The 27,034-nt window shown below is 45.1% G+C and overlaps 1 protein-coding gene across 3 annotated transcripts in view; it reads left to right on the plus strand.

Annotated features, from left to right (window-relative positions):
- Positions 1–27,034, plus strand: part of EDAR (ectodysplasin A receptor) — a 350,911-nt gene that overhangs the window by 116,410 nt on the left and 207,467 nt on the right. For all 3 annotated transcript variants that reach the window (XM_078658124.1, XM_078658122.1, XM_078658123.1), the window contains exons 2-3: positions 24,200–24,269; positions 26,867–26,989. In XM_078658124.1, the coding sequence (XP_078514250.1) occupies positions 24,219–24,269; positions 26,867–26,989 (174 nt within the window). In that variant the 5' untranslated portion in view covers positions 24,200–24,218. The remainder of the gene's footprint in view (positions 1–24,199; positions 24,270–26,866; positions 26,990–27,034) is intronic.

Genomic DNA, 27,034 nt, shown 5'->3' on the forward strand with positions numbered 1-27,034 from the left:
TCTCGACTTGTCGTGAGAGTGGTGCGGAAGCGGCCTAGGCAAGGTAGTGGCTTGCGTGACATCCACGTAAATATGCGGACGGCTGCCGGTTCCAATTTGGGTTTGTGTTTCATAGTTTGATGTTCTAAGGCACAGATGTAGTTTAGAGAGGCTCCAGAGTCCAGGACAAATTTGGCTGGATGGTCTCCTATTAGGATGTCGAGTTTTGGATATCGCTTCAGTCGGTCCGGGTCTGCTACCATACATATGTACTCATCACGGTCTGGGGCTGTTACCATACATATATACTCATCACTGTCTTGTGATGTGGGGGTGCGTGATGGTGATTCACTGGAGGTGTCTCTGCGTGACCGATAGGATTCTGTCACTTGACGCCTGGTGCGGTGACCACTTCCGGAGCGACCTCTTGATTGGTGTGAGTAGGCTGACTGGGTGCTGGAGTTTGATGAGCTAGAAGACCGTCTTCCCCTCTCTTTTATGGCTCGGGCGTGATGACGTGTCTCATGTCCTTTGGTCGATGATCTGTGACTTGGTTGTTTGGCTTGACATATCAGGGCCCTGATCGGACATCTGCAAATGATTGGCTCTGAGTGGCTTTATGAAGCGTTGTCCAGGCTTTATTTGCGTATTGCTGGCTTCACACAGTTCTTTATTTATTATTGTGCAGCTCCTTGAGCTTTTATGTGTCTTGGCTGCCTTTTATTTTAACAATGTCCTCAAAACCGAGTGGCGCCTGACTTTAAGATGGCCGCCATGGAGGGTGCGTGGTTTGGGTTTGTTTGTAGGCGGGCGCCTGACCCCAAAATGGCCGCCGCGCGGGACAGTGTGCCTCGTGTCTCTGTCTCTTTGTAGACGGCGCGCGTGAGGGAAGCGGCGGGGTTTGGACTCACCCTCGCTCCACGCGTTGTACCCGGCTCTGGCTCCTCACTCCTCGCTCGCGCCTGGGATCGGGCACTGCTCTCCGGTGCTGCGCAAGCCAGACTGCTCACTTCTGGGAGCACGTGGTGACCGCGCTCTGACACACGCGCTTCTCTCTCCCTGGGCAGCGGTTGGGGTGCTTGGGGTGCCGTTCTGGCACACGCACTCAGGCTTCTTCGCGCCTCTCTCTCCTGGGGCAGCGGCGGTGGGCGCTTCACTCTGGCAGCAGTTTGGTGCTTCGTGGCTTTGGCGGATTTTTGATTTCCGCTGCAGGGTTCGGTGGTCGGCCACGTTGGGTGGCTGAGCGATGTGCTGCTTGTGGGCTTTACAGATATCCCACCCTCGTCGCCATTGTCGCAGCACTCATGGCAATAACACACCGACACGGAGGTAAGCTGTCTGCCTCTTACTTTATTCCCTGCCAGCCTCACACTGGCTTACAGACTACTAGTTTCCTGTGACGTCCCTTCCTCTTCCTGCTTGCCTGTCCTGTCTCGGACAAGGGTCAGGCGGGACGATGCGACAGGCTCGTCAGCCGAAATGCATTGGATGTGAATATGTTCTTGGACACATAGCTTGATGCATAATAATTCATTTTGAAAATGCAAGAGATTAATTTTGAAACCATGAAATCCCAATGAACAAGATTGAAGAATAAAGAAAATCTTGAATCATCGAGATTAATGTTTCTGTTTTTTTAACTTTACAACTCCACAAGGGATTAAGCTGTTACTTTAAATATTAGTCATGCATTGCTAGGGCAGCTGCAAAACACAATTTTAAGTTTTTTCAACTTACATTTACTCTTTAAAGAATGTACCGATAAGGGGGAAAAATACCGGCTTCAGGTGAATTTTCTACTTTTTACCCTGGCAGGGACATTAAAACACTGGCCATGCCGGTATAAAACTGGCCAGGTGCCAACCCTATATGGAGCTGCCATCATGGCACATCTCTGTTTCTCCCCCCGACCCCCCTTCTCTGGAGCAACCCTATGACGGCCACATCCTTTTTAGTGGTTGTTAAATCATCAAAGAATACGTTTCCTTTAATACTATGGTCAACATAAAGGAAGGGGCTTCTGCTGCGTTCTGTGATTGTGAATCACACGCTCCTTTCCCCTCTCCCTCTTTTTTCTCGACCTCATAATCTGCTTTTCTACTTCTCTCTCGTGCTTCTTCCTTTTATTTCTCTCTCTCATTGCCTAGCTTGCTTTCATCTCTCCCACAACTCTCTCTCACTTCACGGCGCTCTCTTTATCTATTGTTTTCTCACTCTTGCCCTTTATCTGTCTTTCTCTACTTTAGATCTTTCTCTCTCACTCTCTTCTTTCCTTTCTCACCCCCTTGCTCATTTACGCTGTCCAAACCCAGCTTTTCTTTTTACGACCTGTCTTTTCTGCCTTTGCGACTTTCTATTTCCCCACCCCTCTTTCTTGTTGTGTCTAGCTTTTTTTCACTCTCTGCCCTCTTTCCCTTTCTCTTCTTTCTCCCTTGCTATCTCTTGCCACCAGCCTTTCTTCATAGCCCATCATTGGCTGATCAAGTTCTGTCTCCTTCCTCCTCCATTCTCTCCCAATCCTCCTATCTTTCTCTCTCCCCTTTCAGTGACGCTTCATCTCTATATTTCCTTATTTCTCTCTCTCCTTTCTCTCCTCTCTTCCACTCTCGCACTCTCCTCTCTTCTTGCCTCTCACTCACTCATGGTTTCTCTCTCCTCTCTTTGGCTGTCCCACCCTCTCTCCCTCACTGTAATTTGCTTCAACCATAACTCTGTATAAAGTAAAGGGGATTAGACAGGCATTTTTATTGAAGGATGTAAAGCTTAGGCCCTCTCCATTGTTTATCATCTCTTTCAATATCCTCGTCCATGGTATACATTTAGTACTCCATTACATCACAGGCACTGCATTGTTTGCTTGCAGCATATACATCTTCTGTGCCACCCAAATCTTGTTACATCTGTTACCTGCTTTTGAAGCTCTGCAACGTCCAACTCAAGGACACACCAACAGGCTAGGGAGAACACGCCACTGTGTCTAACCATGGAACGTACTTCCACCCATGCCCACAAGCCACGAACCACCAGGGGCATAGCTACCATTGGTGCAGTGCAGTAGGTGCAGTGGCACCAGGCCATGATCTCCACAGTGCCCCGACCCCTGATAATTGATGTATTTTACTCCCACATCAGCAGTCAAAGGGACCATTTTCCTTGTTTGCACCAGAGCCCATGCCATCCTTGCTACCCTACTGAACATCCCTCATAGAGTGGCAGCATTTATGGAGCTGGCGACCTTCTCAAGATGTCCACGTGGCCCTTTTTATATCTAAAGTATAATCATTACATGGTTTATCTGGCGTTAAGTTTGCAATTTTTTTACTGTTTATAAGTGCCTCAACTAACTGCTGTACTCTTACTAAAAATTAATTTAACTCAGTTTATCAAGCTCATGATAGTAAACAGTGAATGGTTGAGCCGGCCCTAGCACCATCCAAAATTAAGATCTGCAGTACACTCCGATGTCAGCAGCCAGTGTTTAACTTGCTGAGCCGTATTGCCAGTTTGAGCACCACACATTCCATGCAGACAAACATACCTCATAAAAGCTGTATAGTTGGCTAAGTGTTGGCACCTCAACAGCTATACCCGTCACTAATCTGCATATCAACCATCCCGAAGAAATTAACCTTACTATACCAAAATCACATGCACTCAACATTGCATCCAAGAAAAGATTTGGCTAGTTACGCCTCCTAACTCAAGAACCACCATATGGTGAATAATGGACAGCTGAGCATCACTACCAAATGAAACCACTGGCAAAGTCCTTGGCACGTACACATCCATACCCAAAATGTAAGAGACAGATACATGACAATCTAGCAAGCTACTATTCAATAAAATTATTTACTAAACAGGACCGAACACTGTGTCCACAGACCACAATGTCCACAGTCATCGGTCAAGGAGAATCCCTGACAAATAACGTGTTTCAAGACTCCGAAAGCTCTGCAGGGCCATACAAATGTTAAACCAGTGCCATGCAAATTCTCAAAACTAATTGTAAGTGACCTATCAGGGAAAGCCTTCTCTCCGCTGATCATTGTGTGTTGAGGATTCCAAGTTATGCATCATCAGTGAGATTTCAAGCAGTGCTTAATGTGTAAACAATGACGTGCCAGGGCCCTCATCAGGAGGCCACTGCAGCCTACACCACACATTGCCCTTGCTAGCTCTACCAATGACTGCACCAAACCAGCTACTCACCATCACACCCCTCCTACAAGTGTGACAATTCAGATTACTCCAGGTCCCCAAAGCTATAAGAATGGCTTGGGCAGCAGGTATTAGTCATTTTTAACATACATTGAACTAGAAAACAACTGTTGTTGTGCTCACTTTCAATCAGACAAACAGCCCACCATGTGGCAGACTGTCATAAGTGCTGGTGCCGAGTACCGGAAACCATCAGCTCAAATTTAGCACTGGTTTCAAGAAGTCTTCCAAGTCAAACTTTTCTCCTTCAGAAATCCACTTTTCTCTGCATGACCATCTCTCTGTCTCTGTCTTTCTGTCTCTTTCTCTCACAACCCCTTTCCATGTCTCTCTCTCTCTCTCTCTCTCTCTCTCTCTCTCTCTCTCTCTCTCTCTCTCTCTCTCTCTCTTTCTCTCTCTCTCTCTTCCTCTCCCTCTCCCTCTCTCCCAACCCCTTTTCCTCTCCATGTCCCTCTCTCTCTTTTCTCTCTCTCTGTTCCTCTCAATCTTTCGCCTGCTCTCTCACTTTCGCTGCCTCTTGTTCTCACTCCGTCTTTAGGAAACACACACTAGCTTCACTAGGTGTCAGCTGTTCCTCAGAGCTTCCAAGAGGGAAGTGAAGCAACAACCGTTAGTCTCAGCCATTGACAGTCACTAATAGGTAGCACTGGCAAAGCCAATAGGTCTGGCTCGTGCAGAAGCGGTCGCTCCCCACGCTCCCCAAGCTCCCTGCTGTCCTGGTATCGTAGCGCTTTGCTGCTCATTGCTGGCATTACCTGATTTGCTCTGCTCTCACTGCTTATAATTATAATAGTGCCGATTAATAGCGTAGCGCTATATTTGCATAGCCAACATAGCGTGTATTTCCATTTGTGCCTGCTTGAAGTCGTAGCGCTTTAGTGCAAAGTTCGCATTGCCTGTTAATTGAATTTGTGCCTGATTGTGCCGGTGCCTCTGCCCACATCATAGCGACATTGCTGCTTGTGCCCCAATCTCGTCTTGCTTCGCTTTTGTTTTGCTGCCATTTTGTTTGTTGTGCCTCCCAGCCCGTCTCTCCACCCCGCTCCCGCCTCCCAGCTGACCCTCCCTCGCTCCGCCCCCCCCCACTATCCACTTATGTCAGATGCACTTGCGCGCAGCGATCACGCGCAGCGGACGTGCCCCATGCGCGCCAAAGGTAAGCCCGTCTACGCCCGTCCACGCCTGGACCGCGCCCAGCGCCAAACCCCCTGGTCCCCGCAAATTCCACTCCACCCGCATAACGTACGACGCCGCAACCCTCTCAGCACTCAACTCCGGCCGTCTCCCAGAATGCTACCAAGCCGCCCCAGGACACACCCATGGACCCTTCACCTGCCACTCCTGCAAGTTCGACTGCATCAGAACCCACACCAAATCCACAAACGCCAAACAGACCTCCTTAACTAACCAGCTGAAGTGCATCCTGCTCAATACCCGCTCGGTTCACAAACACGCAACTGAACTATGGAACCTACTAAACACCACATCGCCGGACGTCACCTTCCTTACGGAAACCTGGATGAACGCCTCATCTGCGCCCGACATCGCCATAGCCATCCCGGACGACTACAAGATCATCCGAAAGGACCGCACCAACCAAACAGGAGGAGGCATCGCCATCGTCCATAAGAACACCATCCGCATCACGACCAGTTCCGACGATAACCTCGCAGCCGCCGAACACCTTCACTTCCAGATCCACACCGACCCCAAGACCACACTCAGAGGCACCCTCATCTACAGGCCACCAGGACCCCGCACTCAATTCAGCGAAGACATCACAGATTTCATCAGCCCACACGCCCTCCCCTCCGAGGAATACATTCTACTGGGAGACCTCAACTTCCACCTGGAAAAGAACAACGACAGCAACACCACCACCCTTCTGGACAACCTCGCCAATCTCGGACTCAAACAACTTGTAGACACCCCCACCCACTATGCCGGACACACGCTCGACCCAATCTTCTCCTCCAGCAAGCACATCTCCTTCAATCATGCCACAGGACTCCATTGGACAGACCACAGCTGCGTTCACTTCAACTACAAAAAGACCACGACCCACAACCACCCACAACCAATTCCCCGCAGAAACTGGAACAAAATTACCACCGACCAGCTCTTCACATCCCTTCACCAAAACCCTCCTGCCAAATCATTGGACCCAAACCGAGCAGCCATCAACCTCACACAATGGATCACCCACAGCGCTGACGAATTAGCACCCTTGAAAAACCATCACATCAAGCAAGGCAGCAAAAAAGCCCCCTGGTTCAATGATGACCTTAAGAAATCCAAGAAGATTTGTCGCACCCTCGAGAAAGCCTGGCGAAAAAACCCAACCACTGACAACCTGGCCACCTTCAAGAACGCCACCCGCAAACACCACCAACTGATCAGATCCACCAAGAAATCAGCATTCAAGGATCGTCTCGACAACAACGCCCACAACAGCAAAGAACTATTCAACATCGTCAAAGAGTTTACCAACCCCACCGCCGGCACCAACGACATCACTCCCTCTCAAGACCTCTGCAACTCTCTAGCCTCGTTCTTCCACAACAAAATCGCTGACATACATAACAGCTTTGGCGACCAGTCCATCCCACCCACCTCCGAACCAAAACCCCCCTCCAACAACCTTTACGCCTGGAACCCAATTACCACTGAAGACACCATCCGCTTGATGAACTCCATCCACTCAGGATTGCCAACCGACCCATGTCCCCACCACATTTTCAACAAAGCAGACTCCATTATCGCACCCCATCTCCGAGATGTCATCAACTGCTCCCTCAACTTCGCTACTTTCCCGGAAAGCTGGAAACATGCAGAACTCAGCGCCCTCCTGAAGAAACCCACAGCAGACCCCACTGAACTTAAGAACTACCGCCCCATTTCGCTCCTCCCATTCCCTGCCAAAGTCATTGAGAAAACCGTCAACAGTCAGCTCGCCGCCTTCCTCGAATCCAACGGCTCCCTCGACACATCTCAGTCCGGCTTCCGAGCCAAACACAGCACCGAGACCGCTCTCATCGCAGCAACAGGCGACATTCGAACTCTACTGGACAACGGAGAAACAGCGGCCCTCATCCTACTTGACCTCTCCGCAGCCTTCGACACAGTCTGTCATAGAACCCTTATACAACGCCTCAGCAACTTCGGAATACAAGGAAAAGCATTGAACTGGATCATCTCATTCCTCGCCGGAAGAACCCAGAGAGTCCGCCTCCCCCCTTTCAGATCAGAGGCCTCCGAAGTCATCTGCGGCGTTAAACAAGGATCATCACTCAGTCCCACCCTCTTCAACGTATACATGAGCCCCCTCGCATCCATTGCGCGCCAACACAACCTCAACATCATCTCCTATGCAGACGACACCCAACTGATCCCCTCCCTCACCAAAGACCCAAACACCGCCAAAACCAACCTACACGATGGGATGAAAGAAGTGGCCGAGTGGATGAAGAACAGCCGTTTAAAACTGAACTCGGACAAAACGGAAGTCCTCATCTTAGGATCATCCCCCTCCACTTGGGACGACTCATGGTGGCCACCGGCCCTGGGAAACGCACCCAAACCAACGGACCACGCACGTAACCTGGGCTTCATACTGGACTCCTCCCTCTCGATGAGCAGACAAGCCAACGCCGTCTCATCATCATGCTTCAACATCCTACGTATGCTCAAAAAAATCTTCCGCTGGATCCCCACCGAAACAAGAAAGACGGTCACCCACGCACTGGTCACAAGCCGACTGGACTACGGAAACACCCTCTACCCCGGAACCTCAGCCAAACTACAGAAAAAACTCCAACGCATCCAGAACGACTCAGCCAGAATCATCCTAGACATCCCCCGCCATGCTAACATTTCCGGTCACCTGAAAGACCTCCACTGGCTCCCCGTCAACAAGAGAATAACGTGCCGTCTCCTCACCCACGCACACAAAGCCCTTTTACGACCTAGGACCCGAATACCTCAACATGCGCCTGACCTTTTACACCCCCACCCGCCAACTACGATCGTCCAATCAAGCCCTCGCCGCGATTCCACGCATCCAAAGATCCACCATGGGGGGAAGATCCTTCTCCTACTTAGCGGCCAAGACCTGGAATTCTCTCTCACCCATCTCTGCCTTACACAGAACCACCTCTTCTTCAGAAAACAACTAAAAACTTGGATATTCGATAAGTAACGTACCCCCCCTCCCTCAAGCGCCTTGAGACCCTCTGGGTGAGTAGTGAGCTATACAAATCTTAACTTGACTTGACTTGACTTGGCTGTCCCATGGTAAAGCATGCAAGCACAGGCATGCACAAAAACTGTAATGGCACTAATGGCAATGGTTGTGTTGGTAATGCTGTCATGTTATAGGCGGTGGTGGTACTAGGTTAGTAATGGGGCCTTATTGAATTGTGGTAATGGTATTAAACATGGTGGTTGTGATAGTAATTAAGGTGGTGGTAATGGCTCACACTTAAGTTCTTACAAAAAAAAATATAGAAAAAGCCCATAACAGTGCAATGTATGCATGAAATAAAGAATTCAATGTGGCATATTTATCTGATGTTCAATACGCAAGCACGCCATATTAAGCAGAATGGTATGCCAAACAGGCAAATAGCATGGGGAGGGAGAATAACCTGCTCGCGATGGATCCAAAGCCTGCTCTATATTTTAATGAATATTTAACAACAGGGCAACAGACAGCTGTGCTGTCAAGGAAGATCAAAATTAACACAAATAGTTGGAACCCAACAGGATTATATGGAAATTGAACTTTCTGAACACTATTAATGTGTCAACCATGAGAAGGGCCATAGAATTCCCTTCAGATGTCTATTAAACACAGATCAGCAACCTACATGTTGCGTCCAACTCATAGACACCACTTCTTAGCTTCCCCGTACTTCGTGGTTATTCAGTAACCATGTCACACAAAGTTAAGTTGCCTTTACTAGGGAGCTCTGTTTGTTGATCATCACACAGGTGGGAAAGTGAGACACCTCTAATAGTTACCATGCAAAACACGATGCATCATAATACGAGCACTTCATGTGTCAGCATATTCCTACAGAATGTAGAGTTTGGCACTCAGACTTGATGCGAATGCTGCATACTACTTCAAACTACCTTGGCATTAATCTACCCATAATCTTTACTTGATATCTAACACACAGACTTCCACTTTCTAGTAACCTTTGCCTTCATATTCTTTTTCCTGGGACATCAGTGCCTTTATTTGGCTTGGGCAGGAGGCATCGCTGACGTTTTTAAGGGGCCCGGATCAGCAAACTGAATCGATACCCGTTTATAGGATGAAGACAAGTTTCAAAGCTCCACCATCTGGTGCAATCAACTGGTATTAGCCAGGGCTAGCTGGTTCGTCATTAATAAATCTGGAACATTTGGTTTACCATGTATAAGTAATTATTGCAGCACGAGCACAAGGCTCTGAAAAACAGTGGGTCACGAAGAATGATTTACTGGTCCCGCTTCTGTTAGGCAGCATTAGAAGAGGCGAATTATGCGATGAATGCGCAAACTAGGTGTGAGTCAGTTTCCGGCCTTGTACCACCTCTGCTACATTTGCATAGGAAATGTTGATATTTGGTGTGGAGGGAATTGATGGGTTCAAAAGGAAGACCATTTGAATCACTACAGTGGATCACAGGTGTAAGCAAAATGGTTACTGGAGCAGGTTGTTGTTAAATACATGGAGGCAAACTGAACCCCAGAATCAACATTGGGGCCTGTCCAGCTCTTATAATTTTCTGACCAGCCCACCACCGGGTATTATCAATCTAGAAATTGATAGAACATAATGTACAATGCATTAATGAAAAGGTTGACCAGGCCCATACTGCTCTAGGGATCTGCTATGATGACCTCTTCTTGTACAGTGTTTTCCTATAAGTGTCTAAGTGGCAGGGCATAAAAAAATCCCATCTGTGGTTGCTGAGGCCTTCCACAAAGTGGAGGCTCCAGTGGAGTTCAATGGTGGCTTAGGCAGTCTGATGGCCTTCGGGTGTTAGTGTGCATATCAACATCTCACCCCGCAAGTTTCCGCAGCACACTTGAGGTAGAGAGCCCTCGGGGAGTATCCTCTTCCACAGTGGTGTGTGTTACAGTGCATTGTATTAAAATCATAAAGGGCGATACTGTTTAAGAAGTCAGTTGGGCAATCAGAGGCTTGACATTTTTTTATAAAATGGGATTTAAACAATGGGTCTGTGTTCGTTTTTATCACAAATGCGTGTGGTGTATTCTTGGATAAATCCTTTTTCTCATCTTCCTAAACCTTGTGCGAGGAAATTCAAGACAGGGTTTATTGCACTGACCTGCAACTTTTATTTACACAACAGATTGCAGAAACATACTTTCCTGTACCATGTGGCAGATTAACACTAGCCATGAAGATGAGTCACTGGTTTGAGCACCTCCTGTTGGCCTTTGAATGTAACTTGTAGGTCACAAGTTAGACCCAGAGTGCTATAACTAAACAAGGGTGTCTGCTTTTGCAGCAAGCGAAACCCCAAATGAATGTCTTGATAGTTTGCGCTAATTGTGTTGGTGAAAATCAGAGGATGTCTGTCCCTATAGGAAAACTAGGCTGTCACCAAGGTCACCGAGTTAAATAGGGCTCCAGTTCGAGAATAAAAATATATTCTAAAAAATCTGTGTGATAGCTGTATGCTCGTTTAACGTTCCAGTTACTGTTAGCTCCTGTAAAGCCATCCTTGGGGAATTTGTGACACAGGCTGCAACACCATGATATTACAAAATTATCTAGGGCACAAAAATGTGTCAAAGTGCACATTAATATAGAGGAAATATACACTTCACTTTCTGGTTTGTTGTGAGTAATGTTATGGTAGTTAAATGTTTAGGGCCATATGTATCAAGGAACCATTTAGCGATTCTGTAATAGCGATTTTTAAGAAATCGCTATTTCAGGATCGCAAAATGGTATGTATCAAGAAAAATGCATTTTTTTAGCGATTTCCTGATATTTCTTAATTGCGAATTCGCAAATTGCGAATTCGCAATTAAGGAATACTTTCCCATTCATTTCTATGGGCCTCCTGGCCCATAGGAATGAAGGGGAAATTTGCGAATCGCAAATTGTGAATATTTTCAAGGGTGCAGAGGTGTCTCAAGAACACCCTGCTGCACCCCTGAAAGGGCATGTATGAGCGTCACATGGCACCTTTTGATTTTTAAAAAAATGCTTTTTTAAAAGAATTCGCAACTTACCACCAACTAGAAGTTGGTGGTAATTTGCGATTCCTTAATGGCATTTTGGGATGTTTTTTCCTAGATAAATTGCATTTAAGGAATCGCAAAATTTGCAATTCCTTAAATGCAATCGCAAAATAAGCGATTCCTTATTTTGCACCAAAAATTTTATATACATACCATTTAGCGAAAATGGGTTCGCAAACGCCGGAATTCTGTGAATTTTGGCGTTTGCGAACCCATTTTGCCTTGATACATATGGCCCTTAATCTTAAAAAAAATGAATGACTTGGGATTTCCTTCTTAGATATATGTTCATATTGAACTTTTTGTGTGTTGAACTTGTGCTTGTTACTTGTTTGAGCTTAGTAGGATGTCTAAGCGCCTCAAAAGTTCCTACAGCTGGCTTCGGATCTTTAAAGAAATAAATAAACACTCACATCGTATTATTCAACCTAACTTGAGATTGCTCTGAACGCTAAGGCACTTGATTGTGAATTCCATGTCCGACAGCTTAGAGGTTTGAATCTTAGCAGGGTTTTTAATCATTCGCCCCACAAAAGTTCTTAAAATGAGTACTGCACCTGTGATTCAAAGCACATACATCCACAAAATTGAGGCAGTGGGGGTTACACAACAAACGAGCATTGGCAAAGCTGATAGTTCTTGCCTACACAAGATCTATTTAACAATGTTTTTTTCAGCAATGTTGTACGCAGGCAGCATGATTGAAAGTGAAGTGGCCAGCGCTTTCTTTTCTTTACTTTTAGCCATGCTGCACAGCAGCTACGCAGTTGTACAACATAGCTATGGCGCATTGACAAAGCCAAATAGCTCTCATATAGGCGAGACCTGTTGGTTTTGCCAATGGTTGTTTTTTAGGACCGAGGGCGGCGTGAAAAAAAGAAACTTTTCAATTGGTTGCTTAAATGCATCGCGGGTTAAAGAGATTCAACAGCGATGAAAGGCAAACTCTGCCTTTCATGCAAGAATCAAGAAGCTGCTTCTTATAAATTAACTAACACAGTTTATGATAATGTGTAAAATAGTATGGAAACATACATATTGTAATAACGCGCTATATGGTGCACGCAACCAACACATAACATAGTTCTGCTTGTATGTAAGTATAAAAACACAAAACAAGTTATATGTAAACACAACAAATATTATAAATATTACCCATAAAATATTACACATTCAATATTATATGTAAAACGCATACATACATATTATAACACGCATTCAACTAACAATTCAATACACTCTTGTTGTCGACCAAGTGCCACTATTAATTGAAGCAACAACAAAGCAGTATATAATTCTTGCCAAAAACATAGTTTAAGACTCTGCAAATGGGATACGTTACACGCTGCTATAGCAGTATGTATCATAATGATAACCATCAATGGCATAAATTGTAATTTACATCTAAAAATGCATGGGTTTTCATTTCAGATATGCCACAGAGAAACAATCCTGCTGAAGAGCTTACTTTAAATTGGCAAAAAGAGAAATACAAACCCAATCAAATTTGCATCTGTGATTAATATTCAGTAGTACAGGGATGACAGCAAACTCAAGGACGGAAAAGACCAAGAGGACCTGGCTTAAGAGGCTTAGTACAAGCAGTTGGAAATAAATCTATTTGGGGGTTTGCAAAGAACCACGTAAAAGCACTCTGGGAGTTGTAGTAAGTAAGGAAATGAATGTGGTGACATCAGGAAACCATACACTGTGGCTAGAGACCGAATGGAGGGCTGGGTGTGGCTTCATGGTAGTTAAAGTGAATGATAATTAGGGGTGTGGGAACTCACAGAGTGTCACTCCATTGAGTTACATGAAAACTCTGCGAGGTTCCGTGGAGTTCCACTAAAAGGTGGAAATCGGCACGTCATGCTGCTCGTGCTGATTTTTAGAGCTGGGAGCTTTTTCTGCGCGGCAAAATCAGTGCAAATGGTACCATGCAGCACGCCTGAGAGCGCTGCTTCTTCTATGCTGCTGCTCATGTAGATTTTGTACTTGAGCAGTAGCTTTCTCTCCGCGAACGGGGGCAACTGCCCACGTAGAGAAAATCTTGGCGGGTTCCCTCCTGACACCTGAAAATCGCACTAGGGGACACCAATTCTCGCTCCCACTCGCCAACTTACCGCTGCCTAGCCACACACAAGAAGAAACACTGCCGTGCGATGGTTGGCAGAGTTTGCCCGGAACTCCACATTACAAGCGTAAAGCAGTGTGGCCAAAACTCTTCGAACTCTACCAGTGGAGAAGAATTTATCGCCCACCCCTAATGATAATCTATGTGTTATTTTTTTTACAAAGTTTGCCTCCAAGGATACTGGCAATAAGGAAAAGAACAGAGAAATGGACAGAAGGGGCAAAGGCTCCCGGGACTGATGTTCAAGGCCCCACAGAGAGTTGGCAATGGCAAAATGTACGCAGGATGAAAGAGAGGGAGCAAAGGCAAAACAGATGACGGCTGGGAAAAAGGGGCAAAGATGGAGGGTGGAAAGGAGGATGGAAATGCAAGATGGTCATATGGAGCGGGACGGGAATAGATGGATTGGAAACATGCACTCTTACGGTGTGCTGGCACTAAACATTTTTAAATAGTACTTCTGGAAGCACGCGAGCTTCAGAAGGACACTAATCATGCAATTAATCAGTACTTGGACCATGCTTCATCTAAGGGGCAAACACGCAAAGAAGAAAGTGGAACCAGCACTTGCCTACCATAGAGAAGCAAGTAAATCAGAGTGACAATGAAGCGAACCAATCGTATGGAATAGGGTTCTAAGCCCTTTTTTAAAGAGTTTTTGTTTTGTTAGCAAAAGATCTTGGAATCAACCGTGTATTCTTGCCCAGGTGAGACCTATTATAGGGTTGTTAGTTAGTTGTTTTCATAAAAGCTTACAGAGGTGCTATGAGATTTGCTTTACTCAAGAGTTCACAGAGTTGAGAGTTTCAAATTCGAAAGCACTTTAATGGCCCTACTGATTGGTCCTAAGGGAAGATAATTAATTTTACGTCTTCTCTTCTGGGAGCCCTCCAAGGAAAAGATGGCTTTCTTGGAAAGGCTCTGCAGTCAACTGAAATCCGGGAGCATGCTATTGAGTAAATGAGTTTTCAGAAATTCATAATAGTGCTAGGCTTTGTAAACACTGGCGAAAAACGAACCATAAATTAAGAAACACGGAAACACGGACTTCGGCTCACGGCCGAAAATGAGCGTGCTTGGGTTTTCTGTTTGCGGTTTTCCCAGGAGAAATTGTTAGAACAAAGGGGCTCAATATTTACTTAAGACCTGAATAAACTTGCGGAATTGCTCCGAGGTATATTTGAAAGTGAGGTCACTGTTTTGTGGAGCCCTTAATCCGCGTGTTCTGTAAAAAAAAAATGCAATAGACGCTGCCCCCATATTTGTATTCATCCTTGCATGATTGGCTCCTTACTAATGAATGACAGAATCATGCCATTAGCTGAAATGGAAGTGAACGTCGATTGGGTTTGGAGCATCCACATTTTAGACCCCCTTGTAGCCCAACTAACCAAAAAGCAACATTAGACAAACTCAAATACCAACTTCTTTCTCCCTTGTCTCAGGCAGCTTGCATATCACCCTTATCCTGATGGAACCTAATTGGCTCCGTTTGCCGGCCAATATAAATACACAAGGGTGGGGACACTGTTCCTAGGGAGGTGTGCAGAGTATTGCTCACTCCTTTAGAAGAAGAGACAGGGAAAGGAAACAGGGATCCTAGGCCTTGGACTCAATAGAGAGGAAGGAAAGAACAAGTCTTATTCCTTGTTGCCCTCACACACCCCGAAGGATGTCATGCTTTATCATCGGGTAGTTGCTTCTCGTCGAGCCGGCGCTGCAATTTCCCTACGGGTCCCCCGAAGGGTCCCTTTGTCGGAGATCTTCTGCAAACTGCCGTTTGGTGCATGCGGGTGTGCAGGGGAGTCCTAAGTGAGAAGTGCGTGCAGTGATTAAAATTGACTAAGGGTTACCAGAAATATATGTTTTAATATGACGGTACCCTTGCCAAAGTAAAAACCCCGTAGGTCAAGTGTTACCCACAAAGAGTAATGTGCCTGGGTAACTCAAAAGGTCGACATGTTTCGCGCCTATAAGGTCCTGTAGGATCCTCTGCGCTTCTTCAGGACCAGGTGAGCGTGGAGTGTGTTCTAGTGCAAGTGATAGGACATAATACACAAAATAGAAAGAAAATACATTTGTAAGAAAATACATTTGTACCGAGGGTTTAGTCACCCTCTTAGGGGATCAAGGCAGGCCCAGACCTGTGACTACTACTGGTGGGCTACAACTGAATATTTGAGACTGATTCCTGATCGACGGTCTAGTATGTGGGGGAGTAGTACTCCATGGGCTAGAAACGTAGGCTGCCCGCACCTTACAGGAAAATAAACTCAGGTGCCGGCTCGTCAGCACCTACCCGCTCCACACATCTGCCGGCCCACACCATCCCCAAAACCAGCTGCATCATTTACAAAGCGATCATGACCAGCACCCCTGCTTATTTTGCAGACAAGCTCACCATTTCTGATGATGGTTGGCACACCCACAGCCAGGTCTCCATCAGACAGAAACAGACAACTAATATGTTTAAAAAAGGAAACAATGCAGCAGGCCGTTTCTATCTATACACCCTGGATCTGGAGCAACTTTCTCCATCTATCAAAACAGTCCCAATGCTGCTTCAATGTTTGAAAGGTCTGAAGACACCTTTTTAAAGAACACTGCATCTCAATGCATTAACCATCCATAACCGTGCCCAATCAATCATTCACTTAATGCACGCCTTTGACCCTGTGCAGCACACTGCTGCCTTTTGGCTAGGTTTGCACTATAGAAATACTATGTAAATACATACACACATACTTATCCAAATAGTGCACTGGGTACAAAGTAGAGAGAGGTTTTGAGCAAACCCTCCCATTCTCAGTACTTTCTCCTCAACAGTCTTTCCACACCATCTCCTCACGAACTCTATAAGAAAAACTTGGAACGCAAGTGGAATTAAGGCTGTTGCTGCTCTATAATTGCTCCACTGCAACATGAAAAATGTGCATAAACTACTGTGGCAATCTCAAAATGATGAGGACCTTTTGCAAAAGATGCTAAAGAGCACCTGAGATTTCTGCAATCCAATCACCTCTTGAAGGCCCTCCTCTGGTTTAATGATAGTGTGGCTCTGGACTGCTCCCAGTTTCTGGTGCCATGGGGAGGGAGGGCGAAGTCAGGGCTGCTAGGGTGTTAGTGGTGCCATGCACTGCAGGGCTGCAGGTACTCAGACCCTGTAGCCAGGCTCCATCCATCATGAAAATGGCAGCCAGACCATAGTGACTCAAGACTTTGAAATGACATACCCTCCTTTCTTGAATAGTCCATAGACCCGGGTTTCCTTTTAGGGAAAAACTGTAGATTTTCCTCTCTTAACCATTTGCAATCGTACATACTGTAACATATTTGATTTATTATCCTATCCATTTTAGATTCAGCACTGACCTTAGTGCTGGAGTGTCTAGAAATACAAGATAAACAGAAATGAGTATGTTATCACATGCAATATTTGGTGCCACTTCAACTTTGGTGGTTTGATGCGAACACCTCATTTTCCAGCCACATATTGTTTCCTCACTACTGATACTCTAAAGGCATTTTAGATGATTGTATGGACTTCTGCTAACAATTAGGTGATCAGCTCACGCTGCTTTAGTTAAATATTACATTCTGTAAAATTACAAAACTGAAAAGTTTAAAGTTGCTCCTAAGGTTTTTAGAAAGTAGAGCCAGTTCGTCGTCAGCTGGGCACTGCAAAATGGTGTACCAGACTTCTCAAAAATGCATTCAAGATCGTCGCCATACTAGATGGTCTGGGACGTGGTAAAATGTCACTTCACTTATAATGTTGGCTGAGAGACATACTTAATAAATGCCAAACGCAACACACCTCTAAGAATTTCCACACAATCTATCACACCATCTTAAATCGGAACATATGACTTATGCAGGCAGGGTGGAAATATTTTCAGAATACCCGTTGAAGTGTAGTTTGGGCCCATAGTGGGGTGGGGAGGGGCAGCACATACCACAGACCAGCTTGTTGGTGTGTAAAAGGCCGCTTTATTGTAAATAGATGAACCTTACAAATACATAACCTTGGCCTGTGCCGAACAAAAACGAAACCTAACTAAATATATACTTCCTAACATACCCCGCTCCCCCACCCCTAAAATTGGATCCCCCCTGCAACAATTATAAACACCAACTTGCAATTTTCAACTATCCTACCTACCTACTATATAACTTCTTATATCTACCCAACTGTAAACCCAGACCTCATGAACTCCCCCCTGCACTTTTTAGGAAAAACGCCACCAAAAAGGCCTACAAAAAACACACCAGTACCTGCTCCAGCGACGATAACCCTCATACAACATAACCCCCGATGCACCTGATCCCAACAAGACCACCTCGAAAAAACCTCTCCTGCACAACCCTACAACCCAGTACCAACCTCCCCAGATGAAAAGAAACCCAGGACAGGCGGGAGGGAAAAACAGAGAAACCCCCCAGGTTGCCTACAACCGGCTGCTGGGTCACTACCACCAAAATGGTGGGTAGTTTCCAGTGTTGCCAGATTTTTAGACCCATCCCAAGCCCAAAGCCGCTCAAATATAAGCCCAAAATAAGCCCAATCAGACCAGTTTCAGCCCAAAAACCAGCCCAAAGGAGTAAGTCTCAAATTATGCACAAATTGTCATCAGAAACAATTTTAAGGACAAATATACATTCTATTCAATATACAGATGGTGGGTGGGAGTTAACTGGGCACCTGCCTTAATGCTATTCATTTTTAAGACCAGTCTGATGTACTACATGGAAACGTCTCCATCCATTAATGTAACACACTTGCTTGAATTTTGAAAGCACCTTACCAGTGGTAGTAAGCGCTATATACATGCAATTTCAATATTCTAAAAATAAGTTTATTTCACCATTATTCCATTCCAAACGTTTTCAAGACTCAAATCGTGAACACGGCGCTCTTGGAGCTCGAACCGACCCTTGGCTTGGTGAACCTCTGTTAATATTTAGGCTCAACCACCTCTAGCTAGTAGTTGGCTCCAGCCTCAAAAGGCTCATCATACTGCAATGGGTACTAGTCCTCCTCGCCACATCAAAACTCAATGCTTGTCCCTCCCCCAAGCCTGGTTTTCTGATCCCATCCTCCTGGGGTTTGACTTTGACCCTGCACTGACAGTGAGACTCCCTGGGTCGGGTCACCTCCACCTCCACCCCCCTCCACTCCACATCCACCCAGGCAGAGTAACAACAGCAGCCTCCATTTCAAATCAGGGACGGATAACAGAAGCACTTCAAGCACCTGGGAATCTGTGACTACTCCCAAACTCTATTTTCGCACAGTGCAAGGAGCCATCAAATCCATCCAAACTTTACTGGTCACAAGCACCGTAGCTACAACTAAACCAGATTATAGAAACCACGAACAGCAGTCAGCACCCAAGCAATCATCATTCACTACACCCAAACTCCCGCAAAGAGATGGGGCTGTCAGTTTCAATCAAAAACTGGACAACAAAACTTGTCAGTTGCATCCAAGCATCAAAACAGACAAAGGACCATAGGCCCAACTTCAACTCAAACCAATTCAGCTACACACATACAGAGCTATGGGCTACACCCAATCCCCACTAGACATAATCAATAATTATTAATATACCAACTCTATCAGTGCAAAAATGCCGGGAAAACCGACCCAGACCTACCCAGGTACAGATCATGGTGGGGGTAACCCATGCACACTTTGTTAGCTACCAATGTGACATGGAGCAATACAAGTCCATATTACAAGACAGCTTACATGCACCGCGTCACGGCCATCCTGCCCTATAAAACGCTGTAGGAACTATTTCTATTGTAAATGGCACTTGGACCTCTGCGTCAGTAGAGAAGATGAAGAGCTGTGGCAGGTCTATTCCTGACCTATCATTTTATAGATTTAAATAAGTGTTTTTCGTGAGTGGAGACTACAGAAAGTACAGTATGGCGCATAAATCTTCAGCAAGGACTCGATGTGATCCTGTGCGCTCAGAGCAGGACTGGCATACTTGAACTTTTAAGATTGGTATGTGAACCTGCGTTACAGACTGCATTGTCAGAGCTGTGGGAGTTGGGCACCCGTCTGTAGGTGGGATGTCCAATATAAGTCGAGGAGGGCATGATCCATGCCAGATTTTCAGCATATCAACATAAAATAAGTTTGCCTATAATTTATTTAAATAGAACTCATTTACATAGTCCGTGGCGATACTGAAAATCAGACATGTATCCACTTCTTACACCTTATTGGGCATAGCTGGTCTATAGTGAACCTGTGCATAGTCATGTAAAGAGGATTCCAGGCCGCCCCCACCCCTCCCCCCTCCACATCCACCCAGGCAGAATAACGGCAGCAGCCTCCATTTCAGGGACGGATAACAGAGTCTTCTTGACTCACTAAGGCAGCGCAGGCCGCAGCGCAGGCCAGTTTGCCTAGCAGGTGGCAGCTGAGGGTGGGAGAAGGCTGGCTGCCTGTGCTGTGGGCAGTTTTAAGTTAATACCGTCCGGGACCGTCCGTAACCCAGACCCAGACTCACTCACCAGAGGTCGAGGTCCAGGAGAGGTTCCGCCGGGCCGGACAGTCAGCAGGCTCACTCACTCTCACTGCAGAAGTGCAGATAGTGCCCTGCGGCGTCGTGACTCTCACTCCCGTCACGTGCAGCCGCCCAGCTGGGCTGTGGGCTGGCAGTGGCTGGGGCTGGGCCTGGGCTGCCGCCGCCACCGCCTGCTGACTGTCGTGGCCTGGGTGACCACAGTGGGCGGCAGCAGCAGTGACACCACGAGTCCAGTGACGGTCAGTGAGTGCCAAAATCGATTCATGACATTCGATCGACGAGTCGACTCACTGTCACCTAGTGACCTAGATCGTCCACCGACCGCCGCGCGCGCCGAAAGAGCGTGCTCATGTCACATCAGTACTGTGCACCTACACAAACAATGTAACACGTTAGCAACAGTCTGCACAACATCACGTGCGCCGTCAATGATGATTGATGGATGCCATTGCCTAGCTGGCGGCTGCTGCTCTAGGGGGTGGGCGGGGTCATCCTTACGTGCTCACAGGCAGGTCCAGGATCGGACCCAATGAGTACCACTCTATTAGCACGTGCTGCACTCTGATTTGCCACTGACAGAGTGACTCACCATCACGCAACGGACTCCTCGTGATGGGCACCCACCCAAGCCACTAAATTGCGCACAAACACTCCATTCTAGCCCAAAAAGTAGCCCCCCGCCCGGCATGGGTTTTTCCCGCACAACTGGGGGAAAAAGTCGCCCAATTGTGCGGGAAATAGTCCAATCTGGCCTCCCCTCCCAAGGCCATATTGGTCACAATCTCTTACCTCACACTCTTAACTGTGAAATATAGGGTGGAAGCCTTGGGGCAGAATATAGACCCATCCTTTAGTTGCACACATTATGTCTTTAAGAGATTACTTCTGTTATAAATTTGGGAAAAATGGTTGTTAACCAAGTGGACGCTCATCTCTGAAATCGAGCCTTTTCAATCTGTAAACTGTAAACATCCTGTCTAATCTTCGAAAAAGGAACTTTATGTTTTTACTCAGTTAATCCATTAAAAGGGCCCAAACAGGAAATGACATTGTGAAGGTCATCGATGACATCCTTCAAAATGATATCCTTAATCTTAGTCTGTTTCACCTTTAATGGGATGTATGACGTTACAACGCATACTTTTACAACGCCTACCTTTACATCGCAAGTTTTACAACGCATACCATTACAACGCATAATGCTTTTGGGCGCTGGATAGTGAATAGTTTAATTTACTATTCCAACTCTAGTCCCCGTGGATAGTAGGGAAGGTGTTGGATAGTACATTAAACCTATTCCCTATCCTAGAGCGCCCCCCAGCGCTATGCGTTGTAATAGTTTGCGTTGTAATGGTAGTTCGTTGTAAAAGTTTCGTTGTAAAGGCTGTATACCCCTTTAATGACATCAGTAACTACATCAGATATAGGAAACACATTAAGGGACACAATTAACCGTTGTTTAGTCGCTGAACAAACTGTGAATTTTTTCAGAGCACCTGGCATTGTTCTGTTACCATTTATAATACATATTGAGTTATACAGAACATCCCTCTGGGGCTATAATGATGAATGCTGGCCTATAACCCAGTATTAGATGATCTGAGAGACAGCACCTCCAAGATGTTAGTAATGCAGTTAAGCAGATTCCGTCATTTCTCTGACCAGCCATTTATGGAATCTCTAATGCTCACTAAGGGCCAGGCAATCTATAGAACACATAGTAAACTGTGTAATCTATTGTCTTTGCTCCCAGACGTTTGCTGTAGGTCATAACAGTGGGAGCACAAAAATCAAAATTAGCATCTTGCCACTAAAGGTCCCATTTTAAATGGGCTGGAAAATGTCCCAGTACCCCCTCTCAAAACTAACACTAACGTGTGTAATGGTATTTTTGGGGTGCAGGCAATGGCAATACTATTGATTACTTGTTTTGAGGGAATAATACAATGACAACCATATTTCCGCTCCAATTTCTGCATGTTGTGCCCCATTTATGCTTAGTGATTCATCTGGACATTTCTCCTGCTTTGAGCAGGTGAAATGCCTATGCGAGAATATCCAGAACTGTGGTGTTCAGCAGATCTTTGAATTGCCAATAGGACCATTAACTACCATTACCGGCTGAGAATTACAAGGCACTCGCAATGAGGTCCATTGCACTGACCGGCATGTGAGGCAACAGACAAAATCTTAGAAAACCTAATTTAGTAATGATTGAAGATTTTCATAAATGCTTTATTTTCCCCAGGAATATCAGGTAATATATAGGGCCTTATTTAGAGTTTGGAGGGTAGATATCCTGCCCACCATATTACAAGTGCTTTAAGCTATAATGCACTTGTAACACAGTGGGATTTCTGCCACATTTATGACAAAGTATCACGTCCCCCCAAACTCTGAAAAAGGCAGTTCAATCTCCTATTGTTGAAATCTTAACCCCCATTTCGAAACGCAATTCCAAGTATTTGTTCCATTCTTAGTTCTATCTGACTGAGTCAGCACCGACTACTGCGGTGGCACTTTAGCACTATGGAGAGTCAACACTCAGAACAAGTTGGTGAGGAACTATGGGCCTAAATATGAGTTTGGCGATCCATCATACTGCCAAACCCGCAGTTGAGGTGCAGTGGCAGTCGGGGATCTCCGAACCAGTGGTCCGACTGCCGTATTACAACTATGGCGGTCGGACCACCATAGGACCGCCTTAAATGCTGGTGATCCTCGATCCCTCTGCGGTGGAGCGGCGGTCTGGGGTAACAATATGCTGGTGATGCTGCAGCTACACTGCCAAATATATTACGACTTTCCTGACGTCCACACTTTTCATGGCGGAGATCCCGCCATGAAAAGTGTGACGGTCAGGAAAGTAAAGGGACCCTACTGGGCCCCATGGTGCCCATGTGCATGGGGTTGCATGCAGAGGGGCATATGGTGTGCCCTCCTGTGTGCATGCACCCCAGTTCCTTTGGTGCTGCAGTTCAAAGGCTCACACATGAGCCTTAGAACTGCACCACCGTAGGACCGCAACATTGCCCGCCAGACCACAAAATGACTTATCTGGCGGGCAGCAGGCAGTTGACTTTGGCGGTGTGGGAGTGGGGTTCTGGGATGGCGGCCCCCTCCTACACCACCAAAGTCCTAATCAGGCCCTATGTCACTGGATAATTCTCCTTTTCTCTGCCTCGCAACATTATGTCGATTTTCATGTTCTAACTTTTAGTCAATTTTCATATTTTGGTGGGGATGCCCAAGCATTTTTTTGTATCTGTCTTCAGACAAGGTGATTCTGTCACACTATTCAAAAAACACAACTCTTCTCTGAATTATTAATTCCCAAATGTTTTCAGATCAAGTGAATTTAGTATAGCTTATGTTCTCTAAATCTAATGTCCTTAAAATGAGCCCTTAACACTGTGGGTCGAAACGCCATCAAACCTTGATTCAATTGGACTTTTTTTCTGAATTGATTTTTCTACTGTGGAGATACTTTAAGCAGTACGAGCAACAATGAAACAGTTATTGTTCCATTGCCGCTTGCAATATACCACATTCTCAAGTTTCTTTGAGCTCTAATGCTCTGTATGATCACTTGAGCACTGAGCAAAGCCTTCATGCATTAAATGTTATGTATGCAAAAAGCTCTTTTATGGCTTCTTATCTTCTTGTCTAATTCTATACGTATATTTGAGTATTTATCATTGGCTTGCCTGTAGCATTTTCCCACAAGGGCTTGTTTCACTTGAGGTATTTGTCCCTGGTTCCAGGTGGTGTATGGGTTGCCCCTGTTGCATATTACCATTCCCAAAGAGCCAATGTTCAAATCGAAGGCATTTTGCAGCACTAACCCCATCCTGTCCATGCACTCTGATTGACCAGATCGAGTGCAACCTTGTGGGTTTTCTTTGCCAGATTGCAGGGATTGAACTGGTACTTACATTTTGGGAACCAGTGGGAGTGCAGGTCTCAATGCCCGATGCTATATGAGATGTAGGAATTTTCAAGCGACAACTGAATTTGGCTGTTATGTGCACACTGACTGTCCCTATCTTTACAGGTCAAAGTGCCAGAAGGATATGGCCCAGGAGGAGGAGCACAGACGGGTCCGTGTTTTCCGACTCCTCATGGTAAGCCTTCATCATTGTAAGTAGAAAAGAGAGGCACCTCATTACAATCTACCTGTATTATGTTAACCTAAATCAGTGTAGGAAACATTCTTCCAAGAGCATTGTTACTTAGTGCTTTTGCCCATCCCTTGAACGTCCACATAGTTCCAGGGTAACTATTGTAAACCAGAGTCTGATTTAGCTTGTGATGAAGTGTTACTGGTATTGTCTTGAGGTCATCTTTTCTGCCTACAGACGTTTATAAACGGGTTCCCATCAGAATCAGGGCAAATCTGGAGTTCTGTGTTTGAAACAATATTTTATGTCTTCCACATAATAGGATGCAGGGAGCTCTGCCCTTTTTGTGATGCTCAGGTGTTGTATCCTGGTCTTGGCACATTCCAGTGGCATTTTCAGTGGATAGCTGCCTTGACTGTCGAGACCTGGCAGAACGTCTGTAATGTAAATATACAGGGAATTTGGGGATGATAAAGTATTTTAGCTTTTAAAATGACAGTTTAATACTTTTCAGAAACTGAAAAAATAATTGAAACAAACTGCAATTTTTAAACAAAATGAAATACATTTTTTGCTTGGTACATTCTAAGTTAAAAGGTAGACAAGATTTACACTTCCAATTGGTCAAAGTCTCAAAAATAAAGTCACATGGGTTTCTTTTTAGCATCTTATACATCATAGCAACGTATGGCCCAAATATCACCAATGTTATCTTGCAAAGGGCATCTTTTTGCCAAAGGAGATTGTCATTTCCTTTAGATTGTACAATTATATTTTTGTCAGTCCTCATCTGCAGTGGTTTGAAATTTAGTGATGGGGTGGTTTGAGAATATTTACAATTAATCTAAGGGGTAATATAAGATTTGAGTTTCAGCTTGTGAGGTAGGTAAGGGACTGTATACGGTCTAGGGCTTTGATGGAATGACTTCAGTGGGACACTAAAAAAGAATTATTGGAATAGAGGGCATCTGGAAAGACCGGCCTACTTGTAATGGCTAGGGAGACATCCCCATGGAGTTAACACTCCTTGGAAATGCCACCACTCATAATAGTCACCGATGCGTTTTCTGTTTCAAGAAATACACAATTTTAAATATGGGTGCCTTTTCAGTTCACATAGATAATTTGTCCATTATCTGCTAGAACCAATGCCTTGCGTATCTGAAAATGTGAATTTCTTTAAGTGCTATTCGAGCGAGACCATTATCATGGGGGAATTGTGTATACTCTTAAAGGCAGAAGGGTGAACAACCATTACAACGACATACCATTACCACGCAACTATTACAACGCAAGTCATTACAACGACTTGCGCTGGGGGGCGCTCTAGGATAGGGAATAGTTTAATTTACTATCCAACACCTTCCCTACTATCCATGGGGGCTGGAGTTGAAATAGTAAATTAAACTACTCACTATCCAGCACCCCCCAACGCAAGTCGTTGTAACGACTTGTGTTGTAAAACTTGCATGGTAAAGGCATGCGTTGTGAAAGCATGCGTTGTAGTGACATACATCCAGGCAGAAGCTGCTTTGCAACCAGGAGAACTAAGTTCTAAGCATTCAGTTAGCATTTTACAAAGAAAACATAGAAGTATTTTTTTTTTTTTAAATAGACTTTTTTGTACCATTATGTCTTTTTGACAAACTTCTAAACTATAATATAATGTGCCAATATTCCCTCTAGTTTGTAATGGCACACCATCTTGCAAAAAAGAATGATGTGTACTGAAAAGAATAAAAAAGGCGCTGCCACTTTAAAAATATTAGTATTATGTTGAACACTCAATTATGAAGTCGAATCAAAAGTTAGCCGTATCTTACCAATGGCAAGGTTAAACACAGGACCTGAAGGGCAGGCAGGACCCATCCCTCAACTTGACTCACTACATGACCAAAGAAACGTAATAACATTAAAATGTAACCTTAACATTGCCTTTGCAAAGATTTATTTGCACAAATGTAAATTGCGTAATATACAGGAGCGCCCATGTCTCAAGTGTCCAAAAGCATTGGCTTTGACCATTATGCCAAAATGGGGTTTGGGCTGACGGCATCTAGAGACATACATATTCACATCTTCACCTTAACTCTCCTGCGCTCTACTTTCTTCACCCAAGTCCATTCTCCTCCTTCTAATCTTCTTCACTTAAACCTATTTTTCAAGTAATTGCTAGGGTCAGATACCTGATTTGTAAATTGCTCCGAACTCTTGATGAATCAATCATCTTTATTGTCACATAAACTATATGCATAGGTCTAAAACGCTGTAAACATGTATATATTCTACATCAACCTTGCAGAAAAAAGTTTTCTCTGGGAATAAATTCGAGATTTTTGTTTTCAGTTTTTTATACAAAGGTATTTTGACTTCGTTGCCAATTATCTGTCCTTTGGACTGAGTGGCAAGAATAAAAACTTGGTAGTTTGCATTGACCAATACACTGTGCCATTTTTCTCTTCGTGACATTAAAAGGATAAAAGTAACTTTGGACAAATGAAGAATTATTGATCAAAAATCACGAGGTCTCAGTGCTGCCTTGGGGTTTATCAGAAGTTCCACCTAGAAGTTCCATTAATTGGTCTTTTCTTTGGTCACAGATATCGCTGGTATACTCTGTCCACGCAGAGTACTCCAACTGTGGTGAAAACGAGTATTATAACCAGACCACGGGGCTGTGCCAGAGCTGCCCAGAGTGTGAACCAGGGGAAGAGCCCTACATGGTAAGTCTTCAATCTAGTTATATGCCCATCGTGTCTATTGTGAGT

Source organism: Lissotriton helveticus, chromosome 8, assembly GCF_964261635.1.
Source record: "Lissotriton helveticus chromosome 8, aLisHel1.1, whole genome shotgun sequence".
In the NCBI taxonomy this organism is placed as follows: domain Eukaryota; kingdom Metazoa; phylum Chordata; class Amphibia; order Caudata; family Salamandridae; genus Lissotriton; species Lissotriton helveticus.